Consider the following 26,273-nt stretch of genomic DNA (forward strand, 5'->3'; position numbering starts at 1 on the left):
CAGCATTAATTTACATAAATAAATACAGGTAAATCTTATTATATACTGCCATTCAATTTGAAAGGCTCTCGATGGAACCCATCCAGCATTACTGTTTGTTCTTTGTTGCTTATTTCTCTAAATAGAGATTTGACTTTTAGATGTTGAATGACACTGTTGGGGTCTGACTCTGACCATATGGCTTCAAAATGTGCTGTGGACAAAGAAAATCAGGCCTTAACTTTTTCAAGCAAAGGTCTCATCCTGATTTGTAGTTGATAAGAGCAAAGGGATTTCACACTCGGGTGTGAATTCCCCCCCCCCCCCAAATAACCATGGTAACCGCGGCAATCTCATTGGCCGAGAGCCAAGAGACCCGAGGACCCCTGTGGTTCGGCCACTGTTCTATAAAACTCTCTGCTGCCCCCACCTCATGGCTTTTTCCAATCGACCTCGGTTGAGTTAGGGAGCACGCAACCGCTCTTCACCCGGACCTTCGTCCTGGACGCATGAAGATACATCGGCCTCTCCTCCCCCCTCCAGCACGACGGAGGCCACGAGGACGCAACGGCCCTTTTCCCCTACTCAAACCCTGACAAGCCATTTCGTCATGGACGAAACAGCCCGCGATAACGAATCTGCTTCAGCGATCCATTCAGTGCTTTTTGCTCCTTTTTCTTTCCGTGCACAAACCGGCACAGAGGAGCCCGACGAAGCCTCGCTCCTCTCCTGACCGATGATTACCGGTAAGACGCACAGACCACGTCGTCTCAACCGAAGTTAAACTGTCCTCCCTGCAGCGAGGATCGTCTGCGTTTCGCTCCAGAGCGAGCTCACGCCACGACGGCACAGCGCCCGCTGCAAAGCCGCGCTGCAAGCAGCCTAACCCCCCCCTTTCTGCCGAAGAAAAAGGACAAATTTGCCACGAACACTTCCACGTTGCAACGAAGCATCTACAAGTAAGGTTCTTGGCATTTGGGCATAGCTTAGCTTAAATTAACGTAAGTTTAATTCAGGTCATTCATTTATATGTTGATATTCCCGTGTTTTTGTGTGTTTAAGTTACTGTCGCGTGATATTGAGGTATTACGCAATCATTACGGCGCAGAGAAGCGCCGCTGTATTCGTGTATTAACTGCTATGACTGTTTCTTTGGGATTATTTTCATTCATTGTCTTCCACTCCGTGTGGAAGTTCTCTTTTCATTGACTCGACTCGGTGAGTGAGCTGAGGTGCGTGGTTTATCACGGCATAAGTTACCGGCAGTTCAAAGACGACAGCGGTATATTTATGCATGATAGAACCAGCAAGCAGGCTCCCTACCACATCGCACGCCGAAGCGTGATTCACTTCGAGTTCTCGCTCCTTTTTTCTCTTTCCTCCTCTCACGTAACACACACAGCTCCTAGCTCTACACCTGAGAAACCCCGTTGAAACGATCGCCTCACAACACACGTGCTGCCCAGGCACACGTGATTACATACAGCAGTCTCACTGCCATTTTGGTCCGAGTCACTCGACTCCGCCATCTTTGTAGTTTCTAGCTGTAGTTCTTAAGGCCCCTCCCCCTTTGGCCCGCGTCACTCGACGCCGCCATCTTTGTAGTTTTTAGCGGTAGCTGTAAGACTCTCCTTCCTGTTCACCCACAGACCCACACACACACATACACACACAGACATACACCCTCATCCATTTTATTCATTCTTTAGTTTAGGCATATAAAATTGTATGATAACGTTTGTTGGTTGCAATATTAATTGATTTGATCATTTATTATTTTGATTCAATAAACTCTGTTATACTTTCAGGAGCAGTCGTCTGTGATTACTTGTGCATATGTATTTGATAAGACTGTATGTAGTAGCCTGTGCTCGAACTTAAAACCTTCACTGTCACTGAATGTATAGTCATACGCAGACTATTGACATTATGAGTGACTACTAATTATGAGACTTAGTTTTATCGTTTGGTTATTGGTCCCTGTTCGCAGGGTGGTGCGGAATCCTTCCAACAGACACATTATGCAAACACACTTCAAGCCAGACCCTCTTTCATTCATGGCCACTGTTAAGATAGTATTTTTACCTCATAACAAAGGGGAGGCCGGAGCCATGCTGCCGGCTTGTGCCGTCGACACGCTGCATCAATAACGCTACCAAAACTGGTTTACAATTATAAGGAATTTAATTCCACTGATGTAAGCACGATTACAGTTATACATTGGAGTGTACACTCCTATGACATATTAAAACAATACAACCCCATTTGGAAAAAAAACTACCTCTGGTTCCAGGACACAGCCGTCCAGCAGATTCACAAACTGAAAGAGGCAGAAAAAACGCTTCTCACCCGCCCACATATTAATTCACGACTCCTCCCTTCCGTCTATCTCAATTTCTATTGGCTACCCACCCTCAGCTCAGCAAACGCCTGTCTTCACATCTGTCTCTCCTGAGCAGCTAACCCATTCAATGATTGTCAGTTATTGTTTAATCCCATCTATAATAATCCTTCAAAATGAAAGTTAAACTTCTGCAACTTGGCAGAAATTTCATGCTTCTGCATGTTTGTTTATCTTAATTATGCATTCCCAAAACCCTTATGATTATGACTAATTATTAATTATGAATTATTAAACACTTTTATTATATCTACTAACTACAGTTTTTTGCTCAAATTTCTTACAATTCCCCCCTAACTCACAGTTCACTGTGAGTTAGCTACTCAAATGTAGTTAGTTATTCAAATGTCCCTGGAGACCTCCCCCCTACTCAATCCAGGGAAAGGCTCCCTATCTATCTAAACAGAGGCAAAGAATTCATGCACACAGATATCATTTCAAGTATTTCTGTTCAGTTCGTTTCAAGATAGAGTGCGTTGGAAGTCACTGCCTTCCACGTCTTGGGGCTGGCAGGATCAGGATACAGCCTGTAGGCTAGAGAACACATACTGAGAAGCCTTGACTGTTCTTTTACACGTGACAAAATTACATTTCTTAATCTTTACACCTTAAAATCCCTTTATAACCCAATTAAACAAAAAATTTAATCTCCAAATACTCATCCAAAACAATCCGTCTATTTTCCAAACTTCCAACATCTCACTGGATGTTTTAGAAGTCCATCTGGATGGTCAGGAACCGCTCGTGAAGTCCCTCTGGTGGCCTCATCTAGACTGTGGCCATCAGAAGCTCCAATTCGTCCTCATCCTCGTCACATAACTGGTTGCCTGGACTGGTGTCTGGCTCATCGGTGAAACAATAAACCCCTGTAGAGGTCCACGGATGCACGGGAACCCCCATCCACAGACAACTAGGCGGTCTATGATGACAGCACACAGAATAATTACGATTGCCAAAAATGTATGTTTTCACTGGCTAAGCATACTTCCCAACCAGTCGGTGAACGGATTCGTGACACCAGAGTTGTCTGCTAGCTCTTGGCTGAGTGCTGTCAGTCCCTCCAGAGCCCTGGTCACCGATCCATCAGGAGCTGTGTTATTTGGAATGAAAGTACAGCACGCAGACCCAAACATCTGGCACACGCCACTTTTCTCTGCTAAATCATATCTAATGCCATTCTGTTCTGCAAGGTCATTAAACTAGTCTTCGCCAGCTGTGCATGCAGTCCTGATATGGCGTCACTGGTGAAGTTTACTAAACGCTGTTGGTTATAGTAAATGTAGTTGATCCAATCGACATTTTTATTAATCATCACCCTCTGAGAGAAAACAGATTCTAAATCTGCTGCTATTTGATTTCTGGCTTGAAAGTCATTAGACACCCCCCTTTGTACACATCACAGGCATAATATGATAACAGCTTCCCATACTTATGTGTGGCAGGCCCACACTCGTCAGTTATGATGCACACGGTTTTGGACATCCACCCGCAGGCGTGTTCATACTTGGGACTGGAAACTACATCACAGAAGTCGAACTGGACCGTTGATGTTGTACCTTCTTTGAACATAAGAGTGAGAGTTACATTTTCATAGGTGAGTGTCGTCAGAGAAGCCTCTCTACGTGGTCTAAGATCGGTTTGATTAGCTACTGAGGCTAAATGTCGAATCCTGATGTAGTCATGCATGTGATCTGGTTCCTGTCTGTGGTTAATTCCACATACTAAGAACTAAGAACTCAGGAATAAAATAAATACAGACTTCCATAACCCACTGACCCCAGAGTCTCCTACTGGACGCCCTCGCTTAAACTGTGGGGGAAACGTCATCTTCAGTACTGTCTAACCCCTCTTTTGAGGTGTCTTTGGCTTCAAATTTTCCTGTCTGATGTTCACTCCTGTCTCTGCGAGTGTCACACTCGTTACCTTCGCTGCTGCACAGTGAGTGAGGTGGTGTCAAGTAGCTCCATTTTACCTTTCACCTTGGTTCACTCCACCTGCGTTTGTGGACTTTTATCCACACCAGACTGCCTGGTGACACATCAGCCTGCTTCCTTTCGTCAGCTGCTGCTTCTGCGTTTGTCACCTGAGGAAACAACACTCGGCTCATGTTAGTTAGAGCTCCCGTATATTTCTCAATTTCTAGAGTTAGCAAGTCTAGTTGTGGTTTATCATGACGTTATTAAATCTCAAAATTTGTGAGTAGCACCTTTACTGAAAACGATTCTAAATGTGGATCTACAAAAAATGTTTGACACCTTACCATAAATGTTTGACACCTTACCATATCCCCCCTTCACCTCGATATCTCTGCTGTAAGGGATCACATGGCAACCATCTATGTATCTTGCTATACACTGAACCCCCCCATGGTCCTGGTGACAGCATGGGCATCTGTTGATGTCTCACGGGAGGAGGTCCAGCTGGACCTGGTCGTAGGTGCTGCTGATGTTGTGGTGGGAACGGAGCATGTTGTGGTGCTGCACTGATCTGTCTTCCTCTCCTTTTATGTGGGCAATCTCTTACCCAATGACCCTCTCTCCCACATACGTAGCACTTCCCTCTACCTACAGGTCTTTCATAACCTCCTCTGTAGTTACCTCTCCCTCTGTTAGATGCTCGTGCACGTCCTCTGCCTCTATAATGTGGTGGAGGTTGGTAGTACACCACTGTGTGGGCTGGTACTGCTGGATTTGGTTGGTATGAGGTCGGGGGTGCAGCTGGATATTGGGGCTGTTGTGAGGCCTGAGCCTTGGCTACGGCCATCTGTTTCTTGGCCAGATGTTTTCTACTTATTTCTCTGTCAGCCGCCGCTATTTGAAGTTTCAGCAGCCGCCGCTGCATGCTCTTTACATCCTCGTCTTCTTTACTTTCTGCTCGTCTTTCCTCTATCTGCTGTTGCAAATCTTTTCTGATGCATTCTACTTCTCTTACTTCACATTTTAGTCTTCTTACCAGTGCTCCTACTTCCTTACTCTGCTTCTTTAATGTAAACATTATGCAGCCTAGGAGTATTCAAATGTGTGTATTAAATGTGCACGCTTGTCATCACCTGAATCAAAGTCAACTCACCCTCTGTGCTGTATGGCGTGTGGCCGCTGACTCCAAAACTGGGATCCGCTGCTCCACTTCCCAGATCTGGACCCACTCAACCACGCACCTTGACTAAAACAAACACAGAACTGCCAAAAGTTCAGCAGTAAATGTTAGCATACGTCTGTAGTGTAAGAGAGGTCAACGATCTCTCAAATATGTTGCGCCGTCCGTGTCAAAATTGATTCTTAGGAACTGTGTAAATTAGTAAATGTACCAAAATTAGTCAATACTGGATATGTGAAGGAATCTCGAATCCAAAATTGAAGCTGGAATTCCGAAATCAAACTCAACATCTAAATCAGAATCACAATCACAATCCAGTTCCAAATCAGAATTCGAAAGGTTTAAAATTGGAAGTAAAATGAAATTAAAAAACAATGAATAATTAATCAATTAAATATTAAATTCAACTTTAAAATCAATAACTGTGTTCAAAGATATTCAATCAGAAATACCAAGGCAAGTCAAACTGTTGAACTGCACTTACACTCTGGTCTGCACGATAATGAGTCACAATTAAGTTCAAGAATTGAAGAAACACAACTGAAACCATTAATCTTTGTTAAAATGCTGAACTAAAACCAAAGTCAACGACTAGAGTTATAATGCTTAATTAAAACTAAGGTCAGGATATAAGCTCACAGCTCTTAGACAATGAATCTCTGAAAAATTCAGATTCTAAACACTTCTTTACGGTCACCTGCAGTTATTCCTTCTGTTTAATTGTTTTTAAATCTCCTTTTCTTTTGCCTTATGTTTTGATGCTTTTAATGGTTTTATGTGAAGCACTTTGAGCTGTGCTTATACAAATAAACTTGCCTTGCCGTCTGCGCCGAACCGGAAGTTGTTCTGCGCCAAACCGGAAGTTGTCATGAAACCGGCTTTTTTGTACAGATATGCTAACCGCAATGCTAACGAAAAAAAACGGAGCTTCTAATACAGCGTACGCACACACAAGTATCACCAAAATCCCACACTTTAATTCCACTCATACGCCTTCTGTCTCCTCTCTCAATCCAGCCGTTATTTTATTTTATAAGCACTTATTTTACATACATAGTACCGCAACGCCGGAGCTACACGTAGCTAGCGTTAGCTCCCCACAGCGCGGTCATGCAATATCAATCATTTTAAACGTATTTCCACGCTGCTAAAACACAGACTAGTCACACGTATTATTGGACTTATTTAGTCATCATTTTAAACGTATTTCCACGCTGCTAAAACACAGACTAGTCACACGTATTATTGTTATTATTAACCCTTAAACCTCCGGTTAACGGGCTTTAGCTCATCCGGACCCGAGCTCACTGTTACGTATATGAAACGCGAGTTATTCACTTCCAACGCCACAAACCACTCACCCAGTCTGTCTAGTTTCACCAAAGCCCTTATTCTACGCCCTCTGAATCACCCACATGATCCACTAATTATATTCACAGCCAAAGCTAGCGAGTGTGTCTTTCCTGAAGTCACAGCCTCAGAAGCTAACTCCCGCTAGCCTAGCTCTCTAAGCAGCTTATGCGACGTGACCCGACATTCGTGGACTAAGCCCACAAAGGTTTGCACACCTAAGCCTCTCAAAGCCACAACATCTCAGTTCGCCTCGCTACATAACTGCTTTAAACTAGCTATCTGCAGGCCTAACAATACTTATGTTGGGCCGAAGGAGGCTCCCAGCATGAGCAAAGCAGTTTCGCCCGTACCACAGCTTGTTTGATTCCAATGTGGTGATTTACTTACACAGCGCTGTCCGTCTTTAATTAATTCTTAGGATCCTTATACTCTTGACTAATCCCTTAAGTTCATCATACTTCAGACAGCAAATCGTACTTACCTCAGTGGAACATGGCCTCCCTCGTGGGAACGTACCCACCGGCAACGGAGCGTTAGCCGTTAGCAGCGCTTAGCCAAGCAGAGATTCCCCTAAGGTTCCTAGTAGCTAACTCACAGATTTCATGAAACGGCTCTGCCTACCGATATTGTGGGCCCAGGATTGTCTGCTTGACTAACGCCGCCGTCAGCACACACAGCGAGGCCGGCAAGAAAGTCTCCATCTGGGGTGCCAAATTTGTTAAGATAGTATTTTTACCTCATAACAAAGGGGAGGCCGGAGCCATGCTGCCGGCTTGTGCCGTCGACACGCTGCATCAATAACGCTACCAAAACTGGTTTACAATTATAAGGAATTTAATTCCACTGATGTAAGCACGATTACAGTTATACATTGGAGTGTACACTCCTATGACATATTAAAACAATACAACCCCATTTGGAAAAAAAACTACCTCTGGTTCCAGGACACAGCCGTCCAGCAGATTCACAAACTGAAAGAGGCAGAAAAAACGCTTCTCACCCGCCCACATATTAATTCACGACTCCTCCCTTCCGTCTATCTCAATTTCTATTGGCTACCCACCCTCAGCTCAGCAAACGCCTGTCTTCACATCTGTCTCTCCTGAGCAGCTAACCCATTCAATGATTGTCAGTTATTGTTTAATCCCATCTATAATAATCCTTCAAAATGAAAGTTAAACTTCTGCAACTTGGCAGAAATTTCATGCTTCTGCATGTTTGTTTATCTTAATTATGCATTCCCAAAACCCTTATGATTATGACTAATTATTAATTATGAATTATTAAACACTTTTATTATATCTACTAACTACAGTTTTTTGCTCAAATTTCTTACACCACACCCACACACACACACACACACTTAACTTTTCATACAATTCAGTCTTTAAAGATGAGCTCTTGCCCCCTCTCTACTCTTCCAAGGATCCACCAAGTCTTCCTGCCAGTGTCATCTATGCATTGTCTGTGTTTTGTGTGTATGAAGAATGGGGATGAAGCATTTATCAATCAGTGCACGTGTGATTGAGTCCCTCAATGCCTTTCAAGTAGATGTCTGGAATGTCCATGTTAAGGCAAAAAGAAAAGTTGTCCAATAATAAAACGTATGTTTTTCCACACGCTGCTGTCTTCGTATTTGTCACCTCTGCTTTTATATTTGTGAATATCTAGTACTTTGAGACAATGTAACAAAATGTACTTTCATCGACACATTGGTCCAAGTCATAATCTAGTAAATCCAAAATGGCTAAATATACCATGTCTACCAAAAGCCATAGTTAAGTACATTTGAAAAAGTAATTGTATAGTTGAGACAAGTCATAAAGTACTGGTAATAGTAAAATGTGTCATAGTATATAGCATGTGGGGAAAAAAGCAATAATGCAGTATCTCAAAAAAGTATTAAAATAGCCATAGTATGTTGGCAAGTCATGAAAGAGCCACAGTATAATATATCCAGAAACATCTTACTCCTGTGGTTAAGTTGGATGTTATCAAAGCTAGCGTTATAACTTCATAACCCAGCTCTGTCACTTTGTGATTTCTATTGCCAGATAAAGGCTGTGTTGGTTTAATTTACATTTAATTCATGTTAAATTAAAGGTCCAATGGGATCCCATATTGATGTGTTGTAAAATCTTTGCAGGTTAAGTGCTGAGGCTGTATACTTTACCACTTATGGTGGGGCTAGTGTTATATCAAGTAAAACACCACTTTGATTAAGGGACTGATTTTTAATGTCTATCACTATACACACAATTTCCTTTGTAGTTTTGATACCATTGTCTATGTTCTACAGATGTCTGCCACTGCACCGTGACCCTCCCAGCCCGTCCATGACTCGTACTGCTGGGCGTCACATAAGTGTCACATAAGCAAGTGTTTCTTTTCTTAAAAGGATGAAATTGTTTCTCTAAATAAGATTATTCTCTCATAATTAGAAGACAGAGGTCATTGAGAACTTACAATTTTTTATTTGTTGAATCCACCCGGACTCTGTGTTAAGCACAAACAATCTTAACTTATTACATCTAATATCTTACAAGCTTTCTCTGTTATTACATTTTTTAGGCGCTTCATTGGTCTCAACCCTGAGAGGGGAGAAGACAGGGCAGCTGTGAATCCCCATGTTGTCACCTTCATAAAGAACTCCTGGACTTTGATTGGGGCGTTAAGAAGCCCACATCACCTCACAGGAGCTCACGCAGCCCACGCTGCAACCAGATGTGCCTGTTGACATTTTAAGGTAACAAGTCTCAGAATTGTGTTCAGTTCGGTTCCATAGTTGTCTCAATTGTGCAATTCCAGATTTCAAATACTAATGTGAAATGGATCTTGTAGGCACGATACATGAAGTAAGGTCTGTACGTTTTATACAGACGGTTGAGAACATTGTTCTGATTGTATTTTAAAAGAGTCATAATTTGAAATAAGTTCGTGATGGAATGCGTTTGATGCAGTGGCTTTAATGTGTCTTTTTTTAATGTAATCTTGTCGGGCCATCTCTTATCATATTTCAAGATAAAAGGGGGAAACACTTTCTATGAAGCGCATGTCTATAATGCATTATAAACACACTTATAATCTTATAGCACTGGATAATTATTGTTACAACCACTCATAAATATTCACAATGCTTTACAACAATCAAATTACATTATAAAGGATTTTATACATTATAATGCCTCTATAATCACTGTTATAATTTATTATGTGGTTAGAACGTAACTAAGTGGCCATTGTTTGCTTCATATAGGAGGAATAATCTTGTGTTCCTACATATATGTAATGATATTTATTCACTTTAATAAAAGAAAACAATCATTTATATTATGATACTTGACCTTTAGGCATTAGAAATAGCTTTATAATGTGTTATGAATATTGTTATAAAGCATTGTGAATATTTATGAGTGCTTATAACCATGACTATACAGGACAGATTAATGCATTATAGACAGAGAGGAAATCGTATCAGAAAATGGAAACTAAATTCAGGGTACACGGACTCGGACAGATTAAGAACCTGTTCAACACAAGGAACGGTGATTGTGTTAATTGTATTATGTCGAAATGCAAACACTTTCAAATTGTTACTTAATGTTTTTGATACTGTATATTGATAAAGTCTCTTGTCTGAGTCGTTTCTATGCTCGCAATTTTCAGCAGTTTTCTTTGCAAAATGTAGTGAAGTAAAAGTCAACAGAAATATTAATAGTAAAGTACAGACATCCAAAAAAACGACTTAAGTACAGTAACGAAGTATTTCTACTTCGTTACTGTACACCACTGACCTACTAAAATTCACCTTCCCATTCCCCGTTCTTTCTTCCAGTTTATTTCCTGACAAATGGTCAACAAGCGACACACCGATGCAGTCTCCCAGGACGCCGACAGCAGCGTTGCAGCTTTTTGCCAATACAACTGAATAAATTGAATTTGGACCACAGTATTTGACCAACATTATATCTTCTCATCTTGGCCTTTAACTTCTTCTGTTTCACCAGTCAATTCAGGATTTAAGTGTGACAATTAAATCAATGACTCAGGTAAATTAGGCTTAGTGTTTGAAAAGAATGAACCAAACATCTCTCTATATTTTTCAATTGTCATTATTTATTGCTTCATGAACTACACATGCTCACTTTTCTATTACATACAAATAACAAGTAAATACATGATGTATACAACTTGGTTGCAAATTAACCATCAACATCACATATCTGTCACCCTGGGTCACGCTCTGTCACTCTGCGTCACCCTGCGTCCCGCTCCGTCACCTTGCTTCACGCTCCGTCACACTGCTTCACGCTCTGTCACTCTGCGTAACCCTCTGTCCCCCTGCGCCGATTGAAATACTTTTTTTACACTACCCTGATGACTCCGTCCTGGCAGCAGGACTGGGTCCTCCGCTCCTCACTCATAGTATTATTACAACGGGGTACGTAGCGCTGTCGCTCATGAGCACAACAACACAGGCACGGGAAAGCTTCTTCTTCTCCTCCCTTTTGGTGTACTGGCGGTTGGCAAACGAATTGGCGCATTACCGCCACCAACTGGTAAAATAAAATAAGGCATGAGACGTGTTGTATTTTGCCAGAGGGGGAAAATATGCTCATATTCCTGCAAAAGAATTGCTGCAGTGTGTGTACAAAGTGTGTGTGTGTTTTGTATTTATTTATATTTATTTAAGTATGCTGTAAACTGTTAACAGTTGTTGGGCTCTGATAAATGGCTTCAACATGTGCTGTGGACAAAGACAATCAGGCCTTCGCTTTTTCAAGCAAAGGTCTCATCCTGACTTGTAGTTTGAGGAGAGCAAAGGGATTTCACACTCAGGTGTGAATTCCCCCCCCCCAAATAACCATGGTAACCGCGGCAGTCTCATTGGCCGAAGGCCAGGAGACCCCAGGACCCCTGTGGTTCAGCCGATGTTCTATAAAACTGTTTTTAGTTCACACTCCTAGGCTTTCCCCCTTCGACCTCGGTTGAGTTAGGAGGCACACAACCGCTCTCTTCGCCCGGACCCCCCCCCCCGTCCAGGCCACAGAGAATCCAGCTTTTCCAACTCTCCCTCCGGGGTGAACAGGGAGCACACGCAAACGCTCTCTTCGCTCGGACACCCCCGTCCAGGCCACAGAAGAACCAGCTTTCCCCCCACGAGGGAGCCCCTCGAACCCTCATCAAACCCTGTCAGGTCACGAGCCATTTCGCTGGACGAAACAGCCCGCGATAACGAATCTGCATCAGCATTCGTTCAGTGCTTTCTGCTTCTTTTTATTTTGTGCACAAACCGGCACAGAGGAGCCCGACGAAGCCTCGCTCCTCTCCTGACCGATGATTACCGGGAGACCTACGGACCACGTCGTCTCAGCCGAAGTTAAACTGTCCTCCCTGCAGCGAGGACAGATCACGTCTGCGTTTGCTCCCGAGCCACGCCAACGGACCGAAGCCGCACCAGCAACGCCGTGCGACACACAGCGCCCGCTGCAAAGCCGCGCTGCAAGCAGCCCCCCCCCTGTCCCCCTTCCCGACGAGGAAGACGGACCACTTTGCCACAAACACTTCCACGTTGCAACGAAGCATCTACAAGTAAGGTTCTTGGCATTTGGGCATAGCTTAGCTTAAATTAACTTAAGTTTAATTCAGGCCATTCATTTATATGTTGATATTCCCGTGTTTTTGTTGTTTAAATTACTGTCGCGTGATATCGAGATATTACGCAACTCCTCGCGGACGAGAGAAGCTCCGCTGTATTTGTGTATTAACTGTGACTGTTTGCTTGGATTTATTTGATTTATTTTCATTGGTTTTACGACACTTCGTGTAGTATTCTCTGCTCATTAAATCAGCTCTGTGAGTGAAGTGTGGAATCTCGGCTATCGTACATAACTGCTGGCAGTTCTACCGACAACGGCACGTTATGTACGATACGCCAGACACCCCCATTATCACTACAACGCGGACAGCACGCAGAAGCTTGATTCATGACCCCCACCTTTGCTCTCTCTTTCTTCTCTCTGCCCCGGGAGAAACCCCATTGAAACGATCGCCTCACATCACGTGCTGCCCAGGCACACGTGAATTACATACAGCAGCCCCATTCTGCCATTTTGTCCGGGTCCCTCGACTCCGCCATCTTTGTAGTTTTTAGCTGTAGTTCTTAAGGCCCCTCCCCTTTGGCCAGCGTCACTCGACGCCGCCATCTTTGTAGTCTTTCGAGTAGCTGTAAGACTCCTTCCTGTTCACCCACAGACCCACACACACATACACATACACACACAGACATACACCCTCATCCACTTTATTCATTCTTTAGTTTAGGCATATAAAATTGTATGATAACGTTTGTTGGTTGCAATATTAATTGATTTGATCATTTATTATTTTGATTCAATAAACTCTGTTATACTTTCAGGAGCAGTCGTCTGTGATTACTTGTGCATATGTATTTGATAAGACTGTATGTAGTAGTCTGTGCTCGAACTTAAAACCCTTCACTGTCACTGAATGTATAGTCATACGCAGACTATTGACATTATGAGTGACTACTAATTATGAGACTTAGTTTTATCGTTTGGTTATTGGTCCCTGTTCGCAGGGTGGTGCCCCGTTTATATTAATAATCATTAATAATTGTTACATACATCAATAATTCTATTGATGTCAAGAATTCAGTTTCTTAAATGCTGATAACCCAAACACGCTCCTTTAGATCCCAACATAATGGTGCCCCGTGTGAGGCTACGTTATTCCAGTTTTGTTACAGTATATATGCACAGTAATCCATAATTATTTTTGAATAATTAATTTTCCAAAAAAATATTTTTTTTCGAAAAATTATTTTTTTCCCTCTTTTGAATGATCCAAATTCCTGAAACTTATTTCCCAAAATAGGTAGGCTTTGATCTTCAAAATCTTGTCTTATTGTAATTCAATTTTTGATTTAAAATTTTGATTTTTAATCTTAATCTTTAATTCCCTTCTCGAAATTTTATTTCGTTTCCTTTCCAGGTTTAATAATTCATTTCACTTCTTAAACTAACAGCCAGCTGTGTAGTAGATTTGATCATTTATTTGTAATACCTTGCTTGTTTCTTAAATCCCTCCAAAGAAGTTACACACAGCTGTCACAGGCCCAAAGTGCTAAACCACATTAGCATTTTCGCACCTCTGGCTGCAAAGCAGTAGTGATACCTCAGAGCAGCAACAGTAGAAACGTAAGTCATAGAGCTAGACATTTCACTGTGCGCCTGCATGAACCGTAACACTAACAGTAATTAACATCTAACAGTAGAAATCCTAAGTCACAGAACTAGACATTTCACTGAGAACCGTAAACACTAACAGTTCCGTTCTAACACTAGGGAATTAACAACCACTGGGAGTCGCGCTCATCAGAGAGAATGAGCGACGAGAAATCCCCCACTCCTGGAGCTGTAGCTCCAGAAGACACCGCCTTACGAGATGCGGTGGCTGATGTCCTCGGACTCACAGCAAAGGAAAGAGAGTACTTTGCAAAATACACTGCTGTCCTATGTGACGAGCAATTAGAGCAGCTGGTGGCTTATGTAAATAACCCAGCAGGTAACAGAGAGCGCCTGATTCAGGACGTAATCGGCGAAATACTGCTCATCTACCATCAGAAAATGCAGCTGCAAGCTGCCCGAACCCGGGCACAGAGCGACGAGCAGCAACGCGAGATCTGGACACTCCGAACAGAGGTTCAGGAGTTGTCACGTGACTATAGAGCCCTACAGTCAGAAAATAGTAGCCTGCGCAGTGACCTCAGAGAGGTCAACCTAAAACTCTCTAAAGCATCAGAGAGTGATGACAAACTGAAAGCGCTTCAAGGTGTTCCAGCAACCCCGGTAGGTACTGCTACCCCCTACCGAGCCTTTCAGCCCAGTCATTTCTTGGTCTCGGCTCCCTCATTCCCCGAGACCCGAACCACCTTGCATTTCGTGAAAGCGACATCCCCAACCAGGAGGAGAGAGGACCAACACCAGGTCCTAGTCGGCCCAGGTGGCTTCAAAACCACCTCAGGCGAACGCAATCCTCCACGCAGTTCACGCGCGCGACAAGAACTGACCCCATCCCCCCTCAGGGAGGGAGGATGATAGTCGTTACCACCATCGCGAGTATGGAGACTCAGACGACTCGGACGGCCCAGGCCCCATCAACCTAGGAGGCCTGCGCACTCGACAGATTGAGTCTCTGGTAAAAGACGTAGAGCGCTTCAATCCCGATAATCACGACTCGAGCATCGATGACTACCTAAGGGAGATCGATCGCTGCCTCCTCGACCTATCGCGCCCCTCATCGCGCGAAAAGCTAAAGCTAGTGTGGAAAACCACAGCGCGAAGCGTCCACGCTTTCGTGGAAACGCTCCAGCCGAGCATCCGCGACTGCTATTCATCCCTTTGTCACGCCCTTAGGGAGGAGTACTCCCTGTACTCTAACCCAGCTTCTGCCATCCTCTGCGCCTTTGCCATTTCCCAGGAAAGGCTAGAGTCTCCGAGAGACTACTTCAGGCGCTTGAGATCTGCGTACTTCCAAGGACGTAACGCCCCAGGTCTAGAAGAAGACCATGCCTTCAAGTCGCTATTCCTGCACAATCTCCACGACAACGTGAGATACGATGTTACTATGCACTGCAGAACGAGTAACCTCACCCTGCCAGAGATTAGGAAATACGCGCAACTTGCATGGGAGACACGCGGACGGCCGACAAATCGGTACGAAGACACCGCCATAGTCTTAGGCATCCAACAGTCGAGCGACTCCGACCTAGCGTCGGAAGACGACGAGAGGACTTGGCCTAGCGAGCCCTGGTCACCCCCGAGGAACAAACGACCCTGGCGGTCGAAAGACCAACGGAACCAGGGGGGTGAAAGACACCCTCAAGGGCAACACCTCAGGTAACGCTGACTCGCAGCCCACCTGACTAAGCCAAGTGACCTTTCCCCCTGCTGCCAAGTCGACATGGTAGGGGGGGGGAAGATAACTCAGCACACTTCCGGAAACGACCACTCCCATTTTCGCACCTCGTTCTTCAACCTTCTTGGGCGACCTTGCTCGCAAAGGCAATGCCCGTTATGTATAAATCTATACATATTCTTCAGTCCTACTGGGGGGTCATAACACTCTTGCTCTACCCGACTCCGGGTCAGAAACGAGCCTCATGTGTTCCCCCACCTTTTCGCATACACCTCTAGGGTGCCACAACCTTAGAGGCCCTTAGAGGCCCTTTCGAGCACCCTAGCTCGTAAAACCTTTTGTCAACTAAGCCTTCTTCTCCTGCTCTGTCAGCATGAGCCACCTCCAGCTTGTTCAACGAAGCCACCGCCTTCTTTCAGCCGAGTCATCGCCCGGGCCTGTCAAGTCGCCAGTGCCGTAGGTAACTGAACTTGACCTGTGCGCCGGACCTGTCTCCATCTCTAATTAGGAGGGTGGGGGGAGGGAGATATCACCAGCCCGTCATGACACACTCCAGAGTGAAACTGTTCGCGACGTTTCCCTGAGTGCTGACGGTAACGTGGGATATCTGCCCTCGCCACTTGAACAGCGCGAGGGGGGTGGGATCTCTGACAACAGAAACTTAGAGAGATGCACTTCACAGGAAGTACACTCTAATCTCGCCAGTGCCGAAACCAACCGGCAGAATGGCAGCTTACTATTGACTACTAACGTTTAACTGCATGCTCCAACTCACCCTGTAGACATGCACTAACCGCTAACACAGCCAACTTCAACCAGAACAGTTGCATGACCTGACAAACCATTGCGACTGTAAACTGATGCTCCACTCTCATAGAGAACCCTTTGCATGCTTTATAGACTCTACCAGAAGTAACCAAAGAAGACATAACCTCTGCCGTAGCAGTCAGATTTAACCCAGGACCTCATCCGAGAAGGCTCAGCTGTCAACAGCTGGAGCAGCGAAGGACCAGCCTAGCTAGTCACACTAGCCGTGCTAACGAAATCTGTAAATCTGCTACCACTACTGTTATGCAACCCTCACAGGTACCTCTGGCCTATAGTCTTGGCAACGCAACTCCAATATCGATAGATTCTAAAACTTAGACACAGGACTCGCTCCAATACCGATTAGAGAGAGGTAGACGCACATATCATGTACCAATAGATCCAGAAGCGACAGACTAACTGGATTCCCTCCTATTCATAAGACCACGTAGCCAACCTACGACTGCTCCGCCGACGGACTCCAGTCCTGTCTAGGAGTTGAACCAGTAACCACTGTTTGCCCCTCACCTGCTTCTTGTCTTTCTATTCTTTCCTTCTCTCTCTTTTGTGTTTTGTTTTGTTTATTTGGGTTGTTACTTTCTTTGACACTGTGCCGCAATGCTAGATTATCACAACATCATAATAGCGATTGAATTATTTGGGAATAATGTTTTGCTCACCTATGATTTGAATTGTGTATGATAGTAGATGTAGGTAGAAGTAGTTAAAGTCATCTGCCCAGATGCCACCTTAGTCATCTGCCCAGATGCCAATGAACTCTGAACTTGACCACTATGGCCAATGAACTCCGAACTTGAACACCATGAACTTGACCATTATGAACCTTGAACTCTATGAACAATGAACACTGCCTGTTTTAACCACTGCTTTTGGTCTCAGGAACACTTGGACTGTCTCACCTCTTCAGGTTTCCCCACCACATGGATGCACATGCCAGCCCTTGGTTTGCTCTAAAGACCGAAGCCAACATCTCGCTCTTCAGAACAAAGGGGGGATGTTGGGCTCTGATAAATGGCTTCAACATGTGCTGTGGACAAAGACAATCAGGCCTTCGCTTTTTCAAGCAAAGGTCTCATCCTGACTTGTAGTTTGAGGAGAGCAAAGGGATTTCACACTCAGGTGTGAATTCCCCCCTCCCCAAATAACCATGGTAACCGCGGCAGTCTCATTGGCCGAAGGCCAGGAGACCCCAGGACCCCTGTGGTTCAGCCGATGTTCTATAAAACTGTTTTTAGTTCACACTCCTAGGCTTTCCCCCTTCGACCTCGGTTGAGTTAGGAGGCACACAACCGCTCTCTTCGCCCGGACCCCCCCCCCCCGTCCAGGCCACAGAGAATCCAGCTTTTCCAACTCTCCCTCCGGGGTGAACAGGGAGCACACGCAAACGCTCTCTTCGCTCGGACACCCCCGTCCAGGCCACAGAAGAACCAGCTTTCCCCCCACGAGGGAGCCCCTCGAACCCTCATCAAACCCTGTCAGGTCACGAGCCATTTCGCTGGACGAAACAGCCCGCGATAACGAATCTGCATCAGCATTCGTTCAGTGCTTTCTGCTTCTTTTTATTTTGTGCACAAACCGGCACAGAGGAGCCCGACGAAGCCTCGCTCCTCTCCTGACCGATGATTACCGGGAGACCTACGGACCACGTCGTCTCAGCCGAAGTTAAACTGTCCTCCCTGCAGCGAGGACAGATCACGTCTGCGTTTGCTCCCGAGCCACGCCAACGGACCGAAGCCGCACCAGCAACGCCGTGCGACACACAGCGCCCGCTGCAAAGCCGCGCTGCAAGCAGCCCCCCCCCTGTCCCCCTTCCCGACGAGGAAGACGGACCACTTTGCCACAAACACTTCCACGTTGCAACGAAGCATCTACAAGTAAGGTTCTTGGCATTTGGGCATAGCTTAGCTTAAATTAACTTAAGTTTAATTCAGGCCATTCATTTATATGTTGATATTCCCGTGTTTTTGTTGTTTAAATTACTGTCGCGTGATATCGAGATATTACGCAACTCCTCGCGGACGAGAGAAGCTCCGCTGTATTTGTGTATTAACTGTGACTGTTTGCTTGGATTTATTTGATTTCTTTTCATTGGTTTTACGACACTTCGTGTAGTATTCTCTGCTCATTAAATCAGCTCTGTGAGTGAAGTGTGGAATCTCGGCTATCGTACATAACTGCTGGCAGTTCTACCGACAACGGCACGTTATGTACGATACGCCAGACACCCCCATTATCACTACAACGCGGACAGCACGCAGAAGCTTGATTCATGACCCCCACCTTTGCTCTCTCTTTCTTCTCTCTGCCCCGGGAGAAACCCCATTGAAACGATCGCCTCACATCACGTGCTGCCCAGGCACACGTGAATTACATACAGCAGCCCCATTCTGCCATTTTGTCCGGACTCCGCCATCTTTGTAGTTTTTAGCTGTAGTTCTTAAGGCCCCTCCCCTTTGGCCAGCGTCACTCGACGCCGCCATCTTTGTAGTCTTTCGAGTAGCTGTAAGACTCCTTCCTGTTCACCCACAGACCCACACACACATACACATACACACACAGACATACACCCTCATCCACTTTATTCATTCTTTAGTTTAGGCATATAAAATTGTATGATAACGTTTGTTGGTTGCAATATTAATTGATTTGATCATTTATTATTTTGATTCAATAAACTCTGTTATACTTTCAGGAGCAGTCGTCTGTGATTACTTGTGCATATGTATTTGATAAGACTGTATGTAGTAGTCTGTGCTCGAACTTAAAACCCTTCACTGTCACTGAATGTATAGTCATACGCAGACTATTGACATTATGAGTGACTACTAATTATGAGACTTAGTTTTATCGTTTGGTTATTGGTCCCTGTTCGCAGGGTGGTGCCCCGTTTATATTAATAATCATTAATAATTGTTACATACATCAATAATTCTATTGATGTCAAGAATTCAGTTTCTTAAATGCTGATAACCCAAACACGCTCCTTTAGATCCCAACAACACATATGTTGACAAAGACAACATTTGTTGTTACAAAACATCTATTTGTTAATTAGGTACTGTAAATGCTGTACAAGTTTGAAGTATTAGTTGGTTACAACACCAATATACAATAAATACTTTGAGTACACTTTATTCTTTACTGCAGGTAAATGTTCTTCTGAGAGACAGCCTGGCTGCAGCTGACTGGTGTCTCAAGACACAATTTGATGGAGGGTTTAAAGTTCCCGCTGTCCTTTCCATGGATGAAAAGGAACAACAGGAAGTGTTGTGACAACCCACACGTTATATGGATTGCTATCACTCTAAACAGTACAATGCATATCCATCCATATTTATAATTTGCATTCCTTTAGTCTGCAGCGTGAAAGTGTTTATCGTTGCCATGGGTAACAGGTTTCAAGTGAAGTTAGCCCGCAATTAGCTTGTTGACAAAAACGAGTGGCCATACCATGATAATTCGGCCTTTTTTTAATAAACTAATTACAACTACCAACAGTCATGCCTTCAATGACCTTAATGTATGTAATGTATGTAATGTAAACTACGGCGGAATGCCACAAGATGCTAGTGGTACCAGTCGCAAACAGTCTCGCTAGTTTAGCATTTCCAACTGTAACGTTAATACTGAAAAACAACACGGCGGTTATTTTTAGCTCACATGTTAGCAAAGATTAGCTAGCAACAGTTACCTACCGATTCGGTGCTGGAGAAATGTTGAGCCGCAAAAAACCTGTCGGTGGTGTTTTAACGCAGAAATGTTGTTTCTTTCAGCAGGGCCGAGATCCTTCTTGTGGCACGCGTCAGTCTGTGTCATGCAGCGTCAGTCTGTGGTACGCAGCATCACACAGCGTCCCTCTCTGTCACTCAGCGTCACTCTCTGTCAGTTCAACGGACAGATTCAGCTGTGGCACGCGAGCATAGTTCGGCAATGGAGTGGTCTCGTGTGACCAAAAAGGAGAGTATTCAAAAGAAAAACTGCTTTTAATTGAATCCCCTTATTATGGATCTTTAGCCACAAGGTGGCAGTACACATGCTGTACCCGATCATCTGCTTTAAATGTCACTGACCCCATCATGTCGCTCACACATTGTTTTGCTCCTCTTCCCTCAGTGAGTGTGATAAGATTAAAGTTGCTCAGGGTGTCTCTGGAGCGGTGCAGGACAAAGGCTCCATCCACAAGTTTGTTCCCTACCTGCTGGCTGGCATCCAGCACTCCTGTCAGGACATCGGAGCCAAGAGCCTCACACAGCTCAGGTAAAGACACATAGAACCGCATGCACTCCGGGTAGTGAAATACAAGGTACACCTGTGCTATCAATTGCATTTCAACACAACGGCCATAAATTCTACCATTACAAGATGCACTGACATCACTTTTATCAGACCATGCACTTTTCCATACAGAGTACTTAGCAATACCACTATGGTTCTAACAATGGCTTGAATATCTTGTTTTATTTAAATCAAATGTTCCTCTCTTTCTGCCTGTGAAAATGAAACGCCATTATGCTGTTCAAATTTCAACATAGTTTGCAGTAGGGATGTTATTAACCGTGCTGAGTAAAGCATAGGAGGGGCTGGTCCACCCAAGCTGTTAACTTCAGGGCTAACCGCCCTTCACTTAAATCAACAGCTGGCTGACGAGCAAACTCGGGTCTCACGAGTTTTGAGGAGTTGTCGCATTTATTCACCTGCAAAGAAAACATCACAAACAAGTGAACATTATAGGTATTGTAAATATAGACCTAAGTGGCCACAGGGTGCTTTAAATATCTGGTTTGCTGAATAGAGTATACTTGACATTAAGTATAGAGCTATTCCTATGCCCTTAAAAGGTCGTAGTATAGTGTGTCGAAAGTCCTAGTATATTGTGTCAAAGAAGCAAAACAAGTCATAGTATAATATCTTTAACAATAGTTTGTCGAAGAAAGTAAAAGTCATACTATAGTGTCTGGAAAAAGCTGCAGTACATGTCAAACGTCACAGAATAGGTTAAAGAAAAAGGATTAGTATGGTGAAAAAATACATAAAGAATAGTGTAAATCTAAATAGTATAGAATGCTAGTCATAAATAAGCCATAATGTAGTAGTAATAGTATAGCAGGCCACAACTGCTAAGACTTTATCTATGATGACAATTATGAAACACATTCTGAATAGAATTAGAATGATTTGGGACACTTTAGACATACTTGCCCAGCGCCTATGCTGCACTGTATTCTCTCCCTTGCAGTCTGATGTGGGTAACAGCATTTCTTTCCTCTTTGCAGAGCCATGATGTATTCTGGAGATCTAAAATTTGAAAAGAGAACAACTTCGGCTCAAGCGGAGGGTGGAGTCCACAGCCTGCACAGGTACACACACAACTCACCTAAGTAGACTACAGCTTTGTTGTAATTTGGTTTCATATTTCAACATCTTCCTCTTTCTCCCCACAGTTATGAGAAACGGCTGTTTTGAGAAGACGCCAGACAGAGAATCCTTCCAACAGACACATTATGCAAACACACTTCAAGCCAGACCCTCTTTCATTCATGGCCACACCCACACACTTAACTTTTCATACAATTCAGTCTTTAAAGATGAGCTCTTGCCCCCTCTCTACTCTTCCAAGGATCCACCAAGTCTTCCTGCCAGTGTCATCTATGCATTGTCTGTGTTTTGTGTGTATGAAGAATGGGGATGAAGCATTTATCAATCAGTGCACGTGTGATTGAGTCCCTCAATGCCTTTCAAGTAGATGTCTGGAATGTCCATGTTAAGGCAAAAAGAAAAGTTGTCCAATAATAAAACGTATGTTTTTCCACACGCTGCTGTCTTCGTATTTGTCACCTCTGCTTTTATATTTGTGAATATCTAGTACTTTGAGACAATGTAACAAAATGTACTTTCATCGACACATTGGTCCAAGTCATAATCTAGTAAATCCAAAATGGCTAAATATACCATGTCTACCAAAAGCCATAGTTAAGTACATTTGAAAAAGTAATTGTATAGTTGAGACAAGTCATAAAGTACTGGTAATAGTAAAATGTGTCATAGTATATAGCATGTGGGGAAAAAAGCAATAATGCAGTATCTCAAAAAAGTATTAAAATAGCCATAGTATGTTGGCAAGTCATGAAAGAGCCACAGTATAATATATCCAGAAACATCTTACTCCTGTGGTTAAGTTGGATGTTATCAAAGCTAGCGTTATAACTTCATAACCCAGCTCTGTCACTTTGTGATTTCTATTGCCAGATAAAGGCTGTGTTGGTTTAATTTACATTTAATTCATGTTAAATTAAAGGTCCAATGGGATCCCATATTGATGTGTTGTAAAATCTTTGCAGGTTAAGTGCTGAGGCTGTATACTTTACCACTTATGGTGGGGCTAGTGTTATATCAAGTAAAACACCACTTTGATTAAGGGACTGATTTTTAATGTCTATCACTATACACACAATTTCCTTTGTAGTTTTGATACCATTGTCTATGTTCTACAGATGTCTGCCACTGCACCGTGACCCTCCCAGCCCGTCCATGACTCGTACTGCTGGGCGTCACATAAGTGTCACATAAGCAAGTGTTTCTTTTCTTAAAAGGATGAAATTGTTTCTCTAAATAAGATTATTCTCTCATAATTAGAAGACAGAGGTCATTGAGAACTTACAATTTTTTATTTGTTGAATCCACCCGGACTCTGTGTTAAGCACAAACAATCTTAACTTATTACATCTAATATCTTACAAGCTTTCTCTGTTATTACATTTTTTTAGGCGCTTCATTGGTCTCAACCCTGAGAGGGGAGAAGACAGGGCAGCTGTGAATCCCCATGTTGTCACCTTCATAAAGAACTCCTGGACTTTGATTGGGGCGTTAAGAAGCCCACATCACCTCACAGGAGCTCACGCAGCCCACGCTGCAACCAGATGTGCCTGTTGACATTTTAAGGTAACAAGTCTCAGAATTGTGTTCAGTTCGGTTCCATAGTTGTCTCAATTGTGCAATTCCAGATTTCAAATACTAATGTGAAATGGATCTTGTAGGCACGATACATGAAGTAAGGTCTGTACGTTTTATACAGACGGTTGAGAACATTGTTCTGATTGTATTTTAAAAGAGTCATAATTTGAAATAAGTTCGTGATGGAATGCGTTTGATGCAGTGGCTTTAATGTGTCTTTTTTTAATGTAATCTTGTCGGGCCATCTCTTATCATATTTCAAGATAAAAGGGGGAAACACTTTCTATGAAACGCATGTCTATAATGCATTATAAACACACTTATAATCTTATAGCACTGGATAATTATTGTTACAACCACTCATAAATATTCACAATGCTTTACAACAATCAAATTACATTATAAAGGATTTTATACATTATAATGCCTCTATAATCACTGTTATAATTTATTATGTGGTTAGAACGTAACTAAGTGGCCATTGTTTGCTTCATATAGGAGGAATAATCTTGTGTTCCTACATAGATGTAATGATATTTATTCACTTTAATAAAAGAAAACAATCATTTATATTATGATACTTGACCTTTAGGCATTAGAAATAGCTTTATAATGTGTTATGAATATTGTTATAAAGCATTGTGAATATTTATGAGTGCTTATAACCATGACTATACAGGACAGATTAATGCATTATAGACAGATAGGAAATCGTATCAGAAAATGGAAACTAAATTCAGGGTACACGGACTCGGACAGATTAAGAACCTGTTCAACACAAGGAACGGTGATTGTATTAATTGTATTATGTCGAAATGCAAACACTTTCAAATTGTTACTTAATGTTTTTGATACTGTATATTGATAAAGTCTCTTGTCTGAGTCGTTTCTATGCTCGCAATTTTCAGCAGTTTTCTTTGCAAAATGTAGTGAAGTAAAAGTCAACAGAAATATTAATAGTAAAGTACAGACATCCAAAAAAACGACTTAAGTACAGTAACGAAGTATTTCTACTTCGTTACTGTACACCACTGACCTACTAAAATTCACCTTCCCATTCCCCGTTCTTTCTTCCAGTTTATTTCCTGACAAATGGTCAACAAGCGACACACCGATGCAGTCTCCCAGGACGCCGACAGCAGCGTTGCAGCTTTTTGCCAATACAACTGAATAAATTGAATTTGGACCACAGTATTTGACCAACATTATATCTTCTCATCTTGGCCTTTAACTTCTTCTGTTTCACCAGTCAATTCAGGATTTAAGTGTGACAATTAAATCAATGACTCAGGTAAATTAGGCTTAGTGTTTGAAAAGAATGAACCAAACATCTCTCTATATTTTTCAATTGTCATTATTTATTGCTTCATGAACTACACATGCTCACTTTTCTATTACATACAAATAACAAGTAAATACATGATGTATACAACTTGGTTGCAAATTAACCATCAACATCACATATCTGTCACCCTGGGTCACGCTCTGTCACTCTGCGTCACGCTCCGTCACGCTCCGTCACGCTCGGTCACGCTCCGTCACGCTCCGTCACGCTCCGTCACGCTCGGTCACCCTGCGTCCCGCTCCGTCACCCTGCTTCACGCTCCGTCACACTGCTTCACGCTCTGTCACTCTGTGTAACCCTCTGTCCCCCTGCGCCGATTGAAATACTTTTTTTACACTACCCTGATGACTCCGTCCTGGCAGCAGGACTGGGTCCTCCGCTCCTCACTCATAGTATTATTACAACGGGGTACGTAGCGCTGTCGCTCATGAGCACAACAACACAGGCACGGGAAAGCTTCTTCTTCTCCTCCCTTTTGGTGTACTGGCGGTTGGCAAACGAATTGGCGCATTACCGCCACCAACTGGTAAAATAAAATAAGGCATGAGACGTGTTGTATTTTGCCAGAGGGGGAAAATATGCTCATATTCCTGCAAAAGAATTGATGCAGTGTGTGTACAAAGTGTGTGTGTGTTTTGTATTTATTTATATTTATTTAAGTATGCTGTAAACTGTTAACAGTTAACATATGTCCTACTGACATACATATACATATAAGCAGAGGAAGAGTGAAGATATTTTCAAACATGTATTTTTGGATTGGACATTTTATGTCTTAATTTTAATATATACTTTTAAATGATTCTAAAACGGATGATTTATTTTCATTATTTTAGCCGATTGTTGTAAGTGACTATAAAAGTAATAATTTGGAAAGTGTATTATGTTCCATTTTGTTGCATAAGCAGCAAAATCATACTGAAATAAAATGAATGAGAAACAAAAAAGTACAACGTACTTACTCTAAGGATGCATACAGAGAACAGGGGGCTCCGGTGACTCAACTAAAATCATAAAACTGATTTATGGAAGCTGATCTGTCGTAACAACAACGGGTGTTCTCAGGAAATGTCTCAGGAAATGTTGCTCCGCCCCCTCAGCTCCGCAGCTTCTTGACAATTGCCGAACTATGCTCGCGTGCCACAGCTGAATCTTTCCGCTGAACTGACAGAGAGTGACGCTGAGTGACAGAGAGGGACGCTGAGTGACAGAGAGGGACGCTGTGTGACGCTGCGTGCCACAGACTGACGATGCGTGACACAGACTGACGCGTGCCACAAGAAGGATCTCGGCCCTGCTGACCTCGCCACTGGTAAGCCGCAGTCCTCCTCTTTTTAAATGTATAAACGGCTCTTTTAGGATTTCGTGTATAAACTGTAA

At 43.2% G+C, this 26,273-nt stretch overlaps 1 protein-coding gene across 1 annotated transcript; it reads left to right on the top strand.

Annotated features, from left to right (window-relative positions):
* Positions 1-20,527: 20,527 nt before the first annotated feature.
* On the top strand, positions 20,528-22,173 carry LOC306797545 (inosine-5'-monophosphate dehydrogenase 2-like; the record flags this gene model as incomplete). Its single annotated transcript, XM_079297468.1, has 4 exons — positions 20,528-20,535; positions 20,711-20,854; positions 21,871-21,954; positions 22,039-22,173. The coding sequence occupies 4 exons, from the start codon at positions 20,528-20,530 to the stop codon at positions 22,058-22,060; spliced, it is 258 nt and encodes an 85-aa protein (XP_079153594.1). The 3' UTR covers positions 22,061-22,173.
* Between the last annotated feature and the right edge of the window lie 4,100 nt (positions 22,174-26,273).

Source organism: Melanostigma gelatinosum (assembly GCF_949748355.1).
Source record: "Melanostigma gelatinosum genome assembly, contig: scaffold_178, whole genome shotgun sequence".
Classification (NCBI taxonomy): domain Eukaryota; kingdom Metazoa; phylum Chordata; class Actinopteri; order Perciformes; family Zoarcidae; genus Melanostigma; species Melanostigma gelatinosum.